At 57.1% G+C, this 15815-nt stretch overlaps 1 protein-coding gene and 1 long non-coding RNA gene across 2 annotated transcripts in view; one reads left to right on the top strand and one right to left on the bottom strand.

Moving 5' to 3' along the window:
• The first annotated feature begins 315 nt into the window (after nucleotides 1–315).
• Nucleotides 316–4167, top strand: LOC140601767 (uncharacterized). Its single transcript, XR_012004832.1, has 2 exons — nucleotides 316–1752; nucleotides 1998–4167. It is a non-coding gene; the product is annotated as an uncharacterized lncRNA (long non-coding RNA).
• Nucleotides 3510–15815, bottom strand: part of CYS1 (cystin 1) — a 17987-nt gene continuing 5681 nt past the window's right edge. Inside the window, exons 2-3 of the mRNA XM_072771117.1 lie at nucleotides 9126–9178; nucleotides 3510–5429 (exon numbers count right to left, since the gene is read on the bottom strand). Of these exons, the coding sequence (XP_072627218.1) occupies nucleotides 5315–5429; nucleotides 9126–9178 (168 nt within the window). The 3' untranslated portion in view covers nucleotides 3510–5314. The remainder of the gene's footprint in view (nucleotides 5430–9125; nucleotides 9179–15815) is intronic.

Below are 15815 nucleotides of genomic sequence, written 5' to 3'. Positions count from 1 at the left end.
GTGGTCCAGGTCGTTGAGCATCTGACTCTTGGTTTGGGCTCAGGTGGTGATCTTGGGGTCCTGAGATCGAGCCTGGCATCTGGCTCTGCTCAGTAGAGAGTCTGGTTGAGATTCTCTCTCCCTCCCCCGCTCACCCCACTCGTGCTCGGTCTTTTTCTCTCCCCTCTCTCAAGTAAATAAATAACTCTTAAGAGAAAGAAAGAAGAAAGGAAGGAAGGAGGGAAGAAAGAAAAGGAAAGAAGAATGAAAGAGCGAGTAAGAGAAAACCCACCCAGATAAAATCGCCATCCTAGTGTTTTCAAGGAACTGGACCATAGGCCATGAAAGCCAGTCACCCCTGAGAGGAAACAAGTGGGGTGAACCCTGCGATCGCCCCCAGTTTGCTGCCTTGAGGACGTTTCCAGGGTGCCCTGGAGGGAGGGGAAAGCAGGCAGGACCCAGAGGAGTCCCCAAGTTGAGGAGATTGACACCGAGGGCCCAAGGATTCTAGGGTGGTGAGTGGTGGAAGGACAGAGTGCCGAGGAAGAGGGGGTGATGCAGAGAAGTCTGGAGACCGACCCAGGGTGGCCCTGAGCAACCTGTGGCAACAGCCTGAAACCCAAGGCAACTGTGCCCACGGAGCCCGAGGCCCCAACCCCATGCCCACCTGGCTCAACGTTCAAACCCAGGGATGCACTGTGCGAACCCAGGGAGCTGTGACATGGGTGCCCAGGCAGTTCAGCTGTGGGACACCCCTCCCGAAGCATCACAGAGGGGACATGCCCTTGCCCAAACCACCCTGAGATAGCTCTGCAGTGGCTGCATTTACTCCCAGGGCCCAGAGGCCTGCGGTTGGCCTCGAGGGGCCCCTCGAGCACGGGCTCCCAGCCCAGTGAGACCACGGCGGGGGGGACCTCTGCAACATTAAGAGAGGGAACACCTGGAAAAGGCCCAACTCCTGCTGGCAAGTGGAGGAGGGGCTCGAAGCCGTGGGTCCTTGCTCGTAACCTCCGGGTGTCCCTGAGGAAGAGCTGTGCCTCCGGGCAGACCAAACGCCGAGCCCCAGGCCCAGCCGGCCTCCTGTGGAGCACAGGCCAGCTCCTCCACCCACAGCCCCCGTCGCGACCAGGCCGCCACCTCTTACCCGCACGGGCTGGGCAGTGACAGCTCCCAGCCGTTTGTCGTGCGGGCCTCCCAGGAACTGTGGGCACTAGGAAGGACGGGGCCCTCTGCCGGGGACAAGATGAGCGAGCTACGGTCCCCGGGTCACTTGCTGGAAAGTGGGGCCGAGCGTGGGGTCCGGGCCTCCTCCTCCACGCAGGCCTCTCCTGGCTCACCCCCTCCCGGCTCTCGATGCAGAGAGAAGCAGATCGGCCTCTTCAGGGAGCCTCCTCAGGGAGCCCGGCTACTTCCGACCCCCCTTTCCAAGGGCGAGGGAGCAGCGGGGGCCGCAGGAGCCAGGCCGCAGCGGCTCCCGGTCCCTCCCCTGGGCTTGCACAGTACTCGTCTCGTCTTCAGGCACTTGTACAGACTGTGAACACACTCACACTCTCTCTCACACACACAATGTCTGTAAGCTCACGATAGGTGCTACCAAGGTCGTGTTGTTTTTCTTTTTTTCTTTTTTTTTTAAGATTTTATTTATTCATGAAAGACACAGAGAGAGAGAGAGAGAGGCAGAGACCCAGGCAGAGGGAGAAGCAGGCTCCGTGCAGGGAGCCCGACGTGGGACTCGATCCTGAGACCGCGGATCACGCCCTGAGCCAGGGACAGGTGCTTAACCTCTGGGTCACCCAGGCGTCCCTGTTTTTATTTTCCACTCAGATTCTCTCCTGTCGGATTAGTAGGAAACTCGGCCCTTCCCTCTGCAGTTCCTCCCCTTTCCTACAAACTGTCCTAAACCTCTTGGGGCTGAGCTCACCCGAAGTTTCCAGCGGCAGCTCCCCAGGGACAGAGCCAGGCAGTCCTGACCTGCGCTGCCACTGGGATGCTCACTTCCTGTCACCTTCCCTTCCCAGGGTCCACACCTCACAGAAAAAGCAGCTTTGCCTCCCCAGCTCTGGAAACGGATGCTTGCATCACAGAAAACAGCCCTGTCTACCTGTGAAGGTCAGATCTGTCCCCAGGGGGTCCCAATGACACCACACCAAAGGGCTGATTTGGGGTGGCCTCCTTCCTAGAGGAGGGCACCGACCTTCAGAGCCTCAGATGTGGTTTGTCCTCTCCACGGCCCCCCAGAAGGCTTTTCTCCTAATCATGGCCAGAGCGGGAGAGCCTCCAGCACATAGGTTGGGCCTCCACTGGGGCATCGGCCGCGCTCCTCCGAGCCCGTCCCCTCGCAGCAAGTACGTTTACAGGTGTGCCCACCCCGGAGACGGCATGGCCTCGGGGGCGGAGACCAGCTCCTGCTCAGGCGCCACCTGGGCATCCGGCAGAGGACCAGGCTCCCGGCAGCAGGGGCTCAGGAGACGGGGCCGTCGGGGGCACAGAGGGAAGCCTCCGGGGCCTCACCGGGCCTGGCTTGGTGCATGATGGGCGGCCCATGGGAGTGGCTCTGAGTTGGACCATCCAGGGGCACCGGGGGGTTCAGCCTGTTGAGCATCCAACTCTTGATTTCGGCTCGGTCTTGACCTCAGGGTCGTGAGATTGAGCCCCACATCAGGCTCCACGCTCCATGGGGAGTCTGCTAGAGATCCTCTCCCTTCCCCTCGCTCACGTGCTCTTTGTCTCAAATAAATAAAATATTTTTTTAAAAAAAGATTTTGGACCATCAAAGGGGCGTGTCTCAGGAAAGCTCATCTCACAGTGAGGAGGAGGGTGCCCGAGAGGAGTAGCTTGGGAACACACGGACAACGGCAGAGGGAGGTGCCGGCGATGGTGCTCCTCCCCCAAGAGAGTGGCCACGACGTTTCTCAGAGCCAGGAATCAGGTGTGTTTTCTGAATTCCTGGCACTCTGCAGGCTCTCACAGGACTGTGTCCACCACGGAAACCAGGAGATGCACGTGCACTGCTTAGACTGTCCCAGGCACCAATGTGTGTCCTTGTCACTTCAGACTCTGAGGCCTTATTCTTCCTGCCTCTGCTTCAGCCACATTCCTCCCCGCCCATGAGCAGGTCCTGCACTCAGCTCCAGAGCCGAAGGCTGGGCGCGGGAGGCACACCGAGCTGCCCCGGGAAGGGCTGAAGCAGTGCACGCAAGAGCACTCCCAGGCCTTCCCCGCCGCCCCCTGGGCCGGCACACCCCTGGCCAGCGTCCCTGGACCCCCCCTTGCCCATGGGCTAGCACCCCTCCAGACTGGCACTCCCTCTGGGCCGGCACCCCCTGGACCTGCACCCCCCTGGGCTAGCACCTCTCCCGAGGCCACTTGGCCACCCTCCACCTCGCAGCTGGAACCCACGGTTTTATTTGGCTGGCCACTGTTCAGAAGACACTTGCCCAAATTCAGGGAAGTTAAAAAAAAAAAAAAAGGCCTGAGAACAACTGCTTTGCTTCGATTGTGCGCATTCACCTTGACATGGACACAGACCATAGTAACCACAGGAGAAATTTATTCTTTTTCTTATCACTTTTACCTCATTAAGAGTTGTATGAGGTTTCCACTGGAAAATTCAGGAAACTGGCTGAACATGTTCCGTTTTAACAGAATAACGATGTAAAACTGTAAACATTTTGCATCATTAAATTGAAGACCTGGTCTGGTGGTGAGAAATAAAATTTTATTGTCTTTTTCAAAGAAATATTTATATTATTAAAATGGTAATGGCTTTCATCTTTGGTCAAAAGAAATGATTTGGGCTTGGGTGGGGAGTAGCTCTCGCTTCGGGGGGGGGGGGCGTGGGGGGGTGGGTCTGGAGCCGCTCCCCGAGGGGCAGTAGTTGGAAGGCTCTGCGCGCCACCCTCTGGCTCGGCAGTAAGAATCTTCCAGCCGTGGAACATCTGATCAAAGACTGTCTTGCCAAGTAATAAAAGTTCATGGAAACACCCGTTTGCCTGTGACGGCAACAGGCCTGTGGGTCTGGGGACAGTGCCAAGGGGCCCTGCGTCTGCATCCGGAAAGCTCTTGCATCTTGCAGACGATGCCAGGGAGGCTGCTGAGTTGGTGGTAAATGTGACAAGCTGAGACCCATTCTGGTTTTGGCCAAAGCTGACGTCGCGCCCACATGCCCCTTTGTTCCGACACCCTCCCCGCTGCTCCCCGAACCGCCTGCCACCAGAGCCTTCTTCCCAGGCCGGCCCCGCCTGGGCCCCTGCAGGAGTCCCATCTTCCAGTCTGGCTGTGGCTCTCCTGGGCCTGCCTGGGACTCACAGGCATCTCTGGCAAATCGGCTTTCTCATCTGTCAGATGGGAATGTTCTGGGGCTTTCCTGGCCTCATGGCCGTGACTTTTGACCTTCTACCCAGTGGGAGGAGAGTAAACTGGTCCCACCGGGCAGTCGGTGGTGTGGTGATAGCAGGTGTTCCTCAAGACCTCCTTCAGGTGGGCGGGGGTGCTCCCCTGCAGCAACAGAGGCAGTTCTGCGCCCTTGGGTGGGGGGTGGGGGGGAGGCAGGGAGCAGAGATCAGGCAAGGGGAAGCCTGGAATTGCCTAACCCCAGATTGTCAGGACCCCATTTCTAGAGAGAGAAACTGAGGCCCACAGGGTGGAAGTGGTTGCAGGATCAGAACTGAGGGCTCCAGCTCCCAGCCGTGCACTCTCCGCCCGCCACACCTGCCGAGGAGGGGAACAGGCCTGTCTTCAGAGAGCCAGGGGGGTTGTGGCTCTGAGCAGCCCCAGCGCTAGGAAGGAAGAGTCACATAAGGTCTAGAGCTTGGACTCAATCCTTCCTCCCCCGAGTGAGGCGGCTGTCCAGGAGCTTGGGTGTCACCGGGAGCTGGTTAGAAATGCAGACTCTCAGGCCCGGACCAGGTGGTTCTAGTGCAGAACCAGGGGGGCTCCCGCCAGCTCAGCAAGCCTGCTGCCCGTGCCAGGAAGTGCCTTGGGAGCCAGTCTGAGCTGTCCCGGGCGGGGCAGAGGGCCAGCAGGGAGGGGAAGCATTGCAGGCTGCGGGACAACCTCGTGGCCGAGCCCTCCCCAGAGACCCAGGGAGGGGTGTGGGAGGGATCACCCGGCCCGCACCCCTGGGGCAGCCCCGTGCCGCCTTCGGGCCGAGCTGCACAGCTGACCCCCTCGCTGCAAGCAGGAAGCCGCATGTTTCGAAGGAGCTCGGCGTAACCGCGTGTCTAAGGGGGCTCAGCTCCAGCCACAGCCTGGGCAGGGCAGGGGCAGGCGGGGGTGCACAGGCCCAGTCCCCAGTCCGGCGGGGGCGGGTGGCCGAGGAGGGCTGTCCCCGCCCTCAGCGACAGTACTCCTGCTCGATGCTGGCCATCAGCTCCTCTTCCGAGTAGTCGTACGAGATGACCGAGGTGCCCGGCTGCCTCTCGGGCCTCCTGGGGCTGCCGCCCGGGGCTCTGTGGGCCAGAAACATGGACAGGGGGGTCAGGAGACAAGATGTCACCTTTAAACGCGTCATCTCTATGAGGGCCCCTCAGGGACTTCTGATCCGTCCTGAAACCAAAACCGAAAGCCTTTGCCCCGGGGATACCTTCTCCATCTTTCACACGAGCAGCCTCTGCCTGTTCCTCTGGCTCGTGGCCTAGGACGGTGTCGCCCAGATGGGACCTTCCCTGCGAGGAAGCCAGCGCCCGGGGCGTTTGAGGGTCGGGCCCTCAGGGTGGAAAGGCCGGAGTTTGAATCCCAGCTCTGCTACTTACTAGCTTTGTGACCTTGGACAAGGCATTTGCATCTCTGAGCATCAGTGTTTTTTTTGTTTTGTTTTGTTTTTTCCTCTAAAACAGAACTGTATGCACGGCGTTCACTCTGGGACATAAATAAGATGATGCAGAGGGGCGCCTGGGTGGCTCAGTGGTTGAGCATCTGCCTCTGGTTCAGAGAGTGATCCCGGGGTCCCTGGATCGAGTCCCCCATTGGGCTCCCTGCAGGGAGGCTGCTTCTCCCTCTGCCTGTGTCTCTGTCTCTCTCTCATGAATAAATAAATAAAATCTTAAAAAAAAAAAAAAAAAGCTAATGCACCACATGACACCGAATCTTGTACGCTGCTCAGCCCTTAGCAAATGTGAGCTGCATTGTGAGATATCCGCTTCCTGATTGACTCCCTGCGCCTGCACCCTTGTGGGGTCAGACAGGAGCTCCTGCAGCAGGACGGGCGCGGGCATGGGAGAAGCGACCAGAGTCAGACCCCTGTTCCTGCTGCCCGGGCTCCACAAAGTGCTTCTCCCCAGCCCACACCTGGTGGCCCAACCCCACTCTCTGACTTTCTGGACATCACAGGGACTTTTGGGTGGTGGTCGCTGTACCCCAAAGTTTCCTTTCTTTCAGGCTGCTCTCCTGGCACTGGCCTTGGCCTCCCCAGAACCTTTGATAGGTGGGAGGGTGTGGGCGTGGGGTCAGGCTGCTTCTGAAGGGGATGCGAGGTCTGCAGCCCAGAGCTGCCCGCCGCCAGGTGTGGGACAGTGGCCTCCCACCTGCCAGCCGGAGGCTTGCTGCCGTGCTAGAGAAGGAGCCCATGCTCCTCTGCCAGTCAAACAGGTGGCCTCTTTCCCCACCTGTGAACCCAGGCAGCTGGGCCAGGTGATCCTCAGCAGCAGGTGCAGAAAGGCTTCCCCTCCATGGGCCCTCACTTTCTGTCACCCAGTCCTGGGACCTCAGGTCAGGCCAGCCCTGTCCTCAAGCCAGCCTGACCGGCTCAGCCCTGCTGCTTCCATGTCTCTCCGACCTGGCCCCTCAGGAGAAGGACACAGATGTCATCAAGGATGATCAGGACTCGGGTCAAGGCCCTCATGGCCCAGTTTCACATCAAACGGTCCTTTCAACCAGCATCCATGAGCCACCTACCATGTGCCCGGTGTGGTGAGGGACCAGGGATGAGTCAGATGCCCGTGCTGCCTTCGTGAGGCTGAGCGAGGATAGGAGCCAGACAGGCCGTGTGTACCTGCTGCCTCACAGGTCACAAGTGTGGAGGCTGGGCGCTGACAAAGGAGGGAGCGACACCAGCTTGACCAGGATGGAGGGCAGGGCAAGAGTTTGGGGGAAGATATTTTAACTGGGCTTTGAAGGATTTTTCTCTCCAACATTTTATTACAAAGACTTCGAAGCATACAGAGAGGTTGAAATTGTAGATTCAATGATTAACTCAATACACATTTTTCCCTGTATTTACTTTATCAGACATCTAACTTCATCTGATTTCTGGAGGTATTTCAAAGTAACCTGCAGATGTTAGGACATTTCTCCCAGAAATGCTGTTCAGCTGGGTTCTGACAGCAGAGCCGGGGGAGGGGAGGAGGCCGGGAAGGAATGGGGGCCCGAAGCCACCGAGGTCTGCAGTGGGGGTGGCGGGAGGAGGGCAGGGGGGCTGAGGGAGCCTCCCAGGAAAGCAGGTGAGCGAGGGAGGGAAGGGGGGAAGGGGGAGTCCTGGTGAGGGTGGTGAGGAGGCCTGAAGCACCTCCTGGAGTGCGCAGCTGCAGGGGCCTCTTCATTTAAAAGGCAGAAGAAAGAGCTAATTCATTCCAGGTAGAATTTAACCCTTCTGAATTCCTCAGGTTGATGAAAGCTGAAGAAAGTCACCGCTCCTGCTCTTTAGAATCAGTGGCAGCTGAGTGGTCCTGCGGGGCCTCAGGCAGGCGTGTCCCTGGGTCCCCAGCACAGCTCTGGGTGCAGGCATCTGGCTCAGCCCAGTGCAGTGGCCTGGGCCCTTGGGGTGGCTGCTGCAGTGGGACTCCTCCCTGTCCCGGCACCCGAGACCACCCTGGGGCGGGCACGGCTAGCGGCGATCCAGACGACCCAAGGAGGAGGGTCTGAGGGAGCACCGGGGCTCTCCCCGATGCTGGCGGAGGCTCTGGGCCTGGGATGCCAGGGCTGGGGGTGGGGGGCAGGTAAGGGTTCCCACTGCTTCACCTCTACGCCTCCGAGGGGTCCCAGGATGTTCCCACTTGAAAGTGGGGGCCAGTGGCTGCAGCTTGGCACCTAGGCCCTCTGTCCCTCGGGGAACTTCCCGCCATCCAGGCCCCGCGGGGCCCTGTGCTAACCGCCACCTGCCTGCAGATGCCAGCTCCGACCTCCCCTTCCTGATGCCCCTGGTGATTCTTCCTCCTGTCTCCTGGGTGAACTCCCACCTGGCCTTCAGGCCAGTTTAATCATTACCAGCTCCTCCGTGAGCCTTCAGTGTTACACCTGTTCACATCCACGGTCTTAAGGACCAGAATCACCCACAACCCAGTGACGGGGGCAGGTCACTGTAATCCCTTTAGAGGTAAGGCAACCAGATGGGTAGGGTGGGGCAGAGTGGCCAGGGGCCCAAGGCCATCCCAGCCCAGCCTCGTGCTGGGCCTCTCTTGCCCTGAAATCCTCAGGCGGCCCGGAGCCATGCGGAAGGCCTGGAGCAGACACCGAAGGCCTGGGCTCTGGGCCTGGGTTCCTTCACTAACACTTCCCAGGGGGGTTATTTTATTTTATTTTATTTTATTTTATTTTATTTTATTTTATTTTATTATTTTATTTATTTTTTTAAAGATTTTATTTATTCACGAATGAGTGACATAGAGAGAGAGAGAGAGAGAGAGAGAGAGAGAGGCAGAGACACAGACAGAGGGAGAAGCAGGCTCCATGCAGGGAGCCTGATGTGGGATGTGATCCTGGGTCTCCAGGATCACACCCTGGGCTGAAGGCAGGTGCTCAACCGCTGAGCCACCCAGGGATCCCCCACTTCCCAGGGGTTTTAAAAGCATGTTACTGATAAAATTGTAATGGGATTACAGGGGACCACCTGCCCTCCCTGTAGCTGCAAACTCGTGCAGCCTCATCCACAGACGTGCTACTGCACATGATTTCTGAGTGAAGCAGCGAGGACTGGGCACGCCCCGGATGATCTGCATCGGGGCCTCTCTCAGGAGGAAGATCAAGGTGGCTGTGAGGCCATGGAGCTTCTGCACACTCCCATGGCTGGGACCTTCCCTCTCAGGAGGCAGCTGCATCTGGTGGAGGAGCTGGGATTCGCGAGCCACAAGGGCTCCGTGGGCAGCTGGAGCCAACACAAGAAGCTGTGGCTTCTGGCAGAGGAAACGCGCTTGCCCCATCCTGGCACCTACCTGGAGACGCTGCTGCCCTCTGGGTGCTCGCCGGCGCTCTGTTTTGAGGGCACCTGGAGGAGGACAAAAGGAAAAAAGCATCAAAAGGTTGTCAGTGGTGCAGCATCGTCTGCTCTGGCTTTCTGCCGCAGATGATGGCCACCACGTCCGACACACACAAGACTGGATAAAGCAGAGCTGGGAAGGTCCCCGTTGGCTTCCTAGTTCCACCTGCTTTCTTCACCAGTGGGAAGGCTGAGGCTGGGGCAGGGGTGACTTTACAAAGCTCACACGAGGAACTCCCTGCCTTGTGGCCAGCTGGCCAGCTGCACCCCCATCTCTCACCTCCAGGGGTCACATCCGCCTTCCCCTGGGCCCTGCCAAGCTTTCTCTGTCCTGAGACAGGGTTGTTTAGATGGAGCGCACGTCTGTAGTCAAGCCTGGCCCTATGCCCGCACCAGCCCGTCCCAGTGACCACAGCTTCAGAATGAGCCTAGACATCCTCATGCACGTCCTCCCACTTTTTTCAAAAAAAGTCTTGGGATCCCTGGGTGGCGCAGTGGTTTGGCGCCTGCCTTTGGCCCAGGACGCGATCCTGGAGACCTGGGATCGAATCCCACGTCGGGCTCCCGGTGCATGGAGCCTGCTTCTCCCTCTGCCTGTGTCTCTGCCTCTCTCTCTCTCTCTGTGTGACTATCATAAATAAATAAAAATTAAAAAAAAAAAAGTCTTGACTACTCTGCATTTCCCCATATATGTATTGGAATTGGCTTGGCCTCTTCTATGGGAAAAAAACAATCTGGGGGATTTTGTTGGGGTTGGACTAAACCTTAGATCATTTGGGGAGAATTGATATTTTTATAATAATCTGCCTTTTGATTTATAAACAGGGCCTGTTTCTCCATTCATTCATGGCTACTTTAATGTGTTTTTTTAAAGATATTATTTATTTATTCGAGAGAGAGAGAACTAGCAGGGAGAGCAGTAGGCAGAGGGAGAAGCAGGCTCCCTGCAGGGAGCCTGATGCAGGGCTTGATCCCAGGACCTGGAGATCATGACCTGAGCTGAAGCGAGACACTTAACTGACTGAACCACACAGGGGTCTCTTTAATGTCTTTTTTAAAAACAGATTTATTTGAGAGAGAGCATGCAAGCAGTGGAAAGGGGGCAGAGGCCAAAGCAGAGGGAAAAGCAGACTCCCCACTGAGCAGGGAAGCACATGCAGGGCTCCATCCCAGGACCCTGGGATCATGACCTGGGGCAAAGGCAGACACTTAACCTACTGAGCCACCCAGGCACCCCAACATCATTATTTTATTTTATTTTATTTGTTTATTTGTTTATTTATTTTTTTAATTTATGATAGACACACAGAGAGAGAGAGAGAGGCAGAGACACAGGAGGAGAGAGAAGCAGGCTCCATGCAGGGAGCCTGATATGGGACTCGATCCCGGTACTCCAGAATCAGGCCCTGGGCCTAAGGCAGGCGCTAAACCGCTGAGCCACCCAGGGATCCCCACTTGATTATTTTTTATTGTTTGCTGCTCTTTATCCTTGGAAACTTCTTATGAGTTTCTCTGAGGCCTAAGAGGAAGATGGCTTTTTGCCAGATACCTCATGAGCATTTCCAGTCTGGATCCATTTGAAATTAAATCTACGCATTCAGGCCGGGCATCGTGACCTTACTTATTCTGCAGACATTGGGGAGTTTTGAAGGTTTCATTTTTTCCTTTTAATAGTGGCGCAATTGTGTTCCCTCATTCCGTGATCCTACACTGCCAAGAGAGGGAACTGGGCTTTTGCCCCCACAGGAAGCTGCTTACGTTCTCTCCAAATTCTCTTGTAAAGCTCCCCTCTGTCCTCTGACTCAGAGATGTAACCACATGGATCAATCATTCGCCAGCCATTTACCCAGCACGCCCAGCGGGCTCTACACTCTTGAGGCGCTGGCAATGTCACCAGAGAAGTAAGTCTTAAACACATAGCCAGATGTGTAAGAGCACAGAGTTGAGAGGGAGGTGGTGTTGCTATAAAATGTGCAACTGGAGATCGTGAGCAGTTAAGAGCCTGGGTTTTGAAAGAGACACAGACCAAACCCTGCCCTACCAGCCATGTAGTTCTGGGCAGTTTTTCTGACCTTTCTAAGCAGTGGTTTCCTGATGTGTAAAGCAAGCTTACTGTGGGATACTTTAAAGCATTCCAAAGTGCCTGGCACTTAGTAAGTTTTCAGTAAACATTAGCTGTTATTATTTCTATTATTATATTATTATTATACAGATCAATGCTCTATACCATGCCGTTCTCTAGCTATTAACCCATTAGCGTTAGTCAGCGCTTCCCAGCAAGAGTACCACTTCTCCCAAATTTACAGCTCTCCAAGCTGGGCACAGGATAAACATGAAGTCTTTCCCAAATTAAGTTGAATGTCAAATTGCTGGGTTGTTATAATCTTGAGTTTAAGGTCTATATAGCAGTTGGCATAGTAGAGTCAAAATAGCATAATTCAAAAAAGGGTTCGAATCCCAGTTTTGCCATTCAATAATGATATGTCTTTGGGGGAATTGTGAGGCCCTCTGAGCATCAGTTTACCCAACTGCATAATGGGGACTTACCCCTCAGGGCTACTGTGAGATGAGAGATTATCCATCCAGCTCATCCTTAGTGTAACACCTATCCTCTAGATGACCACTAAACATCATTTGAAGTATCTGAACCAATGTGTAATCTAGAGTAACCTCTGATAAAGCCCCACTGGAAGATAACTAGAGTGTGTGATGAGGTGAGCCCAGGGAACATCTTGGTCTTCAAGGTATAAGGAGAGGTTCCCATACATGTTCCTCCCTGATAAATTAGTTCTTATGTGTTTCTTTGAAAACGTTAGCAGTGGCAAGTGGAAGCAAGCACACACTGGGTATGGCCTCTGATGTAAGGCCAGGGGATGGGCAGTGGAAGGCCAGCCAGCCTCAACGCACTGCCCTAAAAAGTTGTTCTTGCTGGTGCAACACTGCAAGTGGAGGCCGGCCCCAGAGCAAAGGTGCACTCTTGTTCTGGGGGTGCCCTGAAGAGTCGACTGTGGCTGCTGATCTTGCTTTGGGGGCATCAGTATCATGGCACATTTCTTTGGACGCTCATTTTTGCCTTTGGGGAGTGTAAGGATGAAGAGGAGACGACTCCTGGAGTTACCAAAGAATTTACAGAGGGAGAAGGACAGAGAGTGGGATGGAGCAAAGAAAGAGGACGGGAAGTAAACCTCCCCCCCACACACACTTCCACTGCCTCTTGAAGCCCCCCATCCCACCTCAGAGTAGCTCAGACCATCTGAATGTTGTTTTTTTCCTAAGTAGGCTCCATGCTGGGTGTGGAACCCAGTGTGGGGCTTGATCTCACGATCCTAAGACTGAGAACTGAGCTGAGATCAAGAGTCAGATGCTTAACTGACTGAGCCACCCACGTGCCTGTGAATGTTCTTTTTCATTAAAAACAAAATTCTGTGACAAAATACACATAGCCTAAAATTTGCAATCTTAACCATTTTGAAGTGTATATTTTAGTATCACCTACATTCATATTGTTGTGCAACCAATCTCAAGAGCTCTTTCCATCTTGCAAAACAGAAACGATGTCCCCATTAATCAACTTCCCATCCCCAACTGAGGGGCTGCACCCCTCAGCCCAAGCCAAGTGTCTGGCTGGTTTCAGTTGGCATGTCGTGGGGTTCATCCACGTTGGAGCAGATGCCAGAATTTCCTCCCCTTTGAATGATATCCTGTCATGAGTGTGCACCGCATTTTGTTTCTCCATTAGTCTGTCAGGTTGCTTGCACCTTTTGGCTGTTGTGAATAGCACTCTTGTGAACATGGGTGTCCAGAGATCTCTCTGAGGCCCTGCTTTCAGTTCCCTTGGGTACACATGACAGTCCTCCCTTGCACTGCCACCAGACTGCCTCCCTCCAGCTTTCGTTCACTGCGCCTGCTTACGCTCCCAGGGGCGCCAGAGAAGAAGGGTCGTACTTTCACCCCGTTGTCTTTGAGCTGCTTTTTATGACGTCATCCTATTTGCACCCTTGTGCCCGCTTGTCAGCTGGAACCGGCTTTTGCTGTCACCTACTTTGGTTTGCCCCTCATCACCAGGCTCCGTGAAGGTTGTTACAAATGCAGTTTCTCCCATCGGGAGGGCAACCGAGAGTCAAACCTTCGCGGGATCAGCCTGTCTCTGCTTCCCGCTGCTTCCACCCCCACCTACGGGGCACCCGGTGGGGCAGCCGGGCCCACGTCACCCGGGTGAACCGCACACCCTACAGTTGGGGTTCGGAAGGAGCACTGGACTCTTGCTTCTGCAGTTTCCCTGATGGCTCAGCCTTGTCACATCTGCTCCCGTCCCCCTGATGTTTCTGTCTGTGCCCCAGGTTTGAACCCCGGAGTCCTCTCCTTGTCAACTCGGCTCCGCCTTTACCTTGACTTTCTCAGCTGTGGAATGTGCTAGAGGCCCTCCCAGAAGCACAGCAGCCCCTGCCGTGGCTCCAGGCCCAGGGCAGACACAACTCCCCGCCACCCGCCTGCTGGCGGCCTGCCACCTGTGCGCCACACAGACAGGGGACACTGGGGCCGCGGCGCGGGGGGGGGCCGGCGTGGGAACCGGCGAGCTCGGGGAGCGCGTGAGCGTGTTGGGCGGCGCGGCAGGTGTCACCGGAGCCCACGCGGGCTTTGAGGAACACACCAGAGCTGAAGGGGAAGCAGGAAGGGGGAGGAAGTGAATCAGACAATCTTTACGGTCTCCTCACGCTCTTACAACTGGGGTTTTTTGGGAAAAAGTGAGTATCAATGGTTAATTTCTAGAAAATCCACTGCATTTTTTATTTGCCAAAAGGTGTATGTCCTGCTTCTTCTGTCTAGAGAGCCTTCCTCCCCTTTAACTGTTCACGTTGACCAGTTTTATAGACACGTACACACGGATGATGCAGAGAACTGACCCAGAACAAGCCACAGATGTGTAAATACTCGGTTCGCTGGGCGAGCACGTATGTGTGCACCTGTGAAACCATCACCGTGGCCAGCACACCGAACACGTCCCTCAGCGCCGTGGTCCTTCCTCCTTCCCTCGCCGCCCTCCCGACTCCAGGCAACCATGGATCTGCCTGGGGTCACTGCAGGTTTGCGTGCACTCTCCCCTCTGGAAGCCACGACGCGCGAATCCTACAGTGTGTACCCCTTCCCGGGCTTCTTTCACTCAGTGTAACGATTCTGAGATCTGCCCACACTGTGCATCAATAGTTCACTGTGTCCGGGGCATCTGGGTGGCTCAGTGGCTGAGCATCTGCCTTGGGCTCAGGTCGTGATCCCGGGGTCCTGGGACCGAGTCCTGCATCTGGCTCCCGTGGGGAGCCCGCGTCTCCCTCTGCCTATGTCTCGGCCTCTCTCTCTCTCTGTGTTTCTCATGAAATAAATAAATAAAACCTTTTAAAAAATAGTTTACTGTGCCCAATGTGAGACTCGAACTCAGGATCCCAAGATCAAGAGTTGGACACTCCACCGACTGAGTCCGCCAGGCATCCCGGTAGTTTACTCCCTTTTATCGCTGGGTCCTTATTCCACAGCCTTGGAAGATTTCCCCTTCTTCACTGTCAAAGAATTATCCTTCTTTGAAGCCCAGGTTGGTTCGGTTGGTTGGGCGTTTCTGTGTTTCATTATGGACATTTGAACCCCTACAGTGAGAGCAGGGCCGGGACGCCTGGTACCTGGCCCCTCAGCCTCAGCGATGCCCAGCGTTCCGGCCCGCCCGCACCCAGCCCCGCTCCGGCCGCCAGGGGGCACGCCCGCCCGCACCCAGCCCCCCTCCCGCCCGCACCCAGCCCCCCTCCTGCCGCCTCCCGCCGCCAGGGGGCGTGCCCGCCCGCACCCAGCCCCCCTCCTGCCGCCAGGGGGCGCGCCCGCCCGCACCCAGCCCCCCTCCTGCAGCAAGGGGGCGTGCCCGCCCACACCCAGCTCCCGCCTCCCGCCGCCAGGGGGCGCGCCCGCCCGCACCCAGCTCCCTCCTCCCCCCTCCCGCCGCCAGGGGGCGCGCCCGCCCTCACCCAGCTCCCTCCTCCCGCCTCCCGCCGCCAGGGGGCGCGCCCGCCCGCACCCAGCTCCCTCCTCCCGCCTCCCGCCGCCAGGGGGCGCGCCCGCCCGCACCCAGCTCCCTCCTCCCCCCTCCCGCCGCCAGGGGGCGCGCCCGCCCGCACCCAGCTCCCTCCTCCCGCCTCCCGCCGCCAGGGGGCGCGCCCGCCCGCACACGCCCACTGCACCGCCCCGGGGGCCAGGCGGGCTCCGCGGGGACCGCCATCCCCGTTCGTATAATGACAACCGGACTTTTCCCAAAAGAAGCCCGTGGCTCTGAGAGCACCCAGCTCCGCTACGAGGCCATTGCCTTGAGCCAAGCGCTGCCAAAGGGACAGACGGCCGGGCCGACCTGGAGGAGCCGAGGGGTGGGATTCGGGGACGGGACGATGAACCGCGTTTGTGCCGGGCTGTCGCGCCCCGTAACGCACGTCCGCATGCCCCGGCGCGGTGACGAGCACTGGGGACTTGGCCCGACGCCCTGGGTCGCCCCAGCCGCGCCCTGAGCCCCGGCACCGAGGGGGTGACCCGGGTCGAGCCCCAGAGCCTCCGGGAAAGGAGACGTGCGCGTCCCCGGGCCTCGGGCGCCTTCGGACTCACGCCTGGAGGCCACCGG

The sequence above is a fragment of the Canis lupus genome, chromosome 12, assembly GCF_048164855.1.
Source record: "Canis lupus baileyi chromosome 12, mCanLup2.hap1, whole genome shotgun sequence".
NCBI lineage: Eukaryota > Metazoa > Chordata > Mammalia > Carnivora > Canidae > Canis > Canis lupus.
This window is presented reverse-complemented; position numbering and strand designations above follow the sequence as displayed.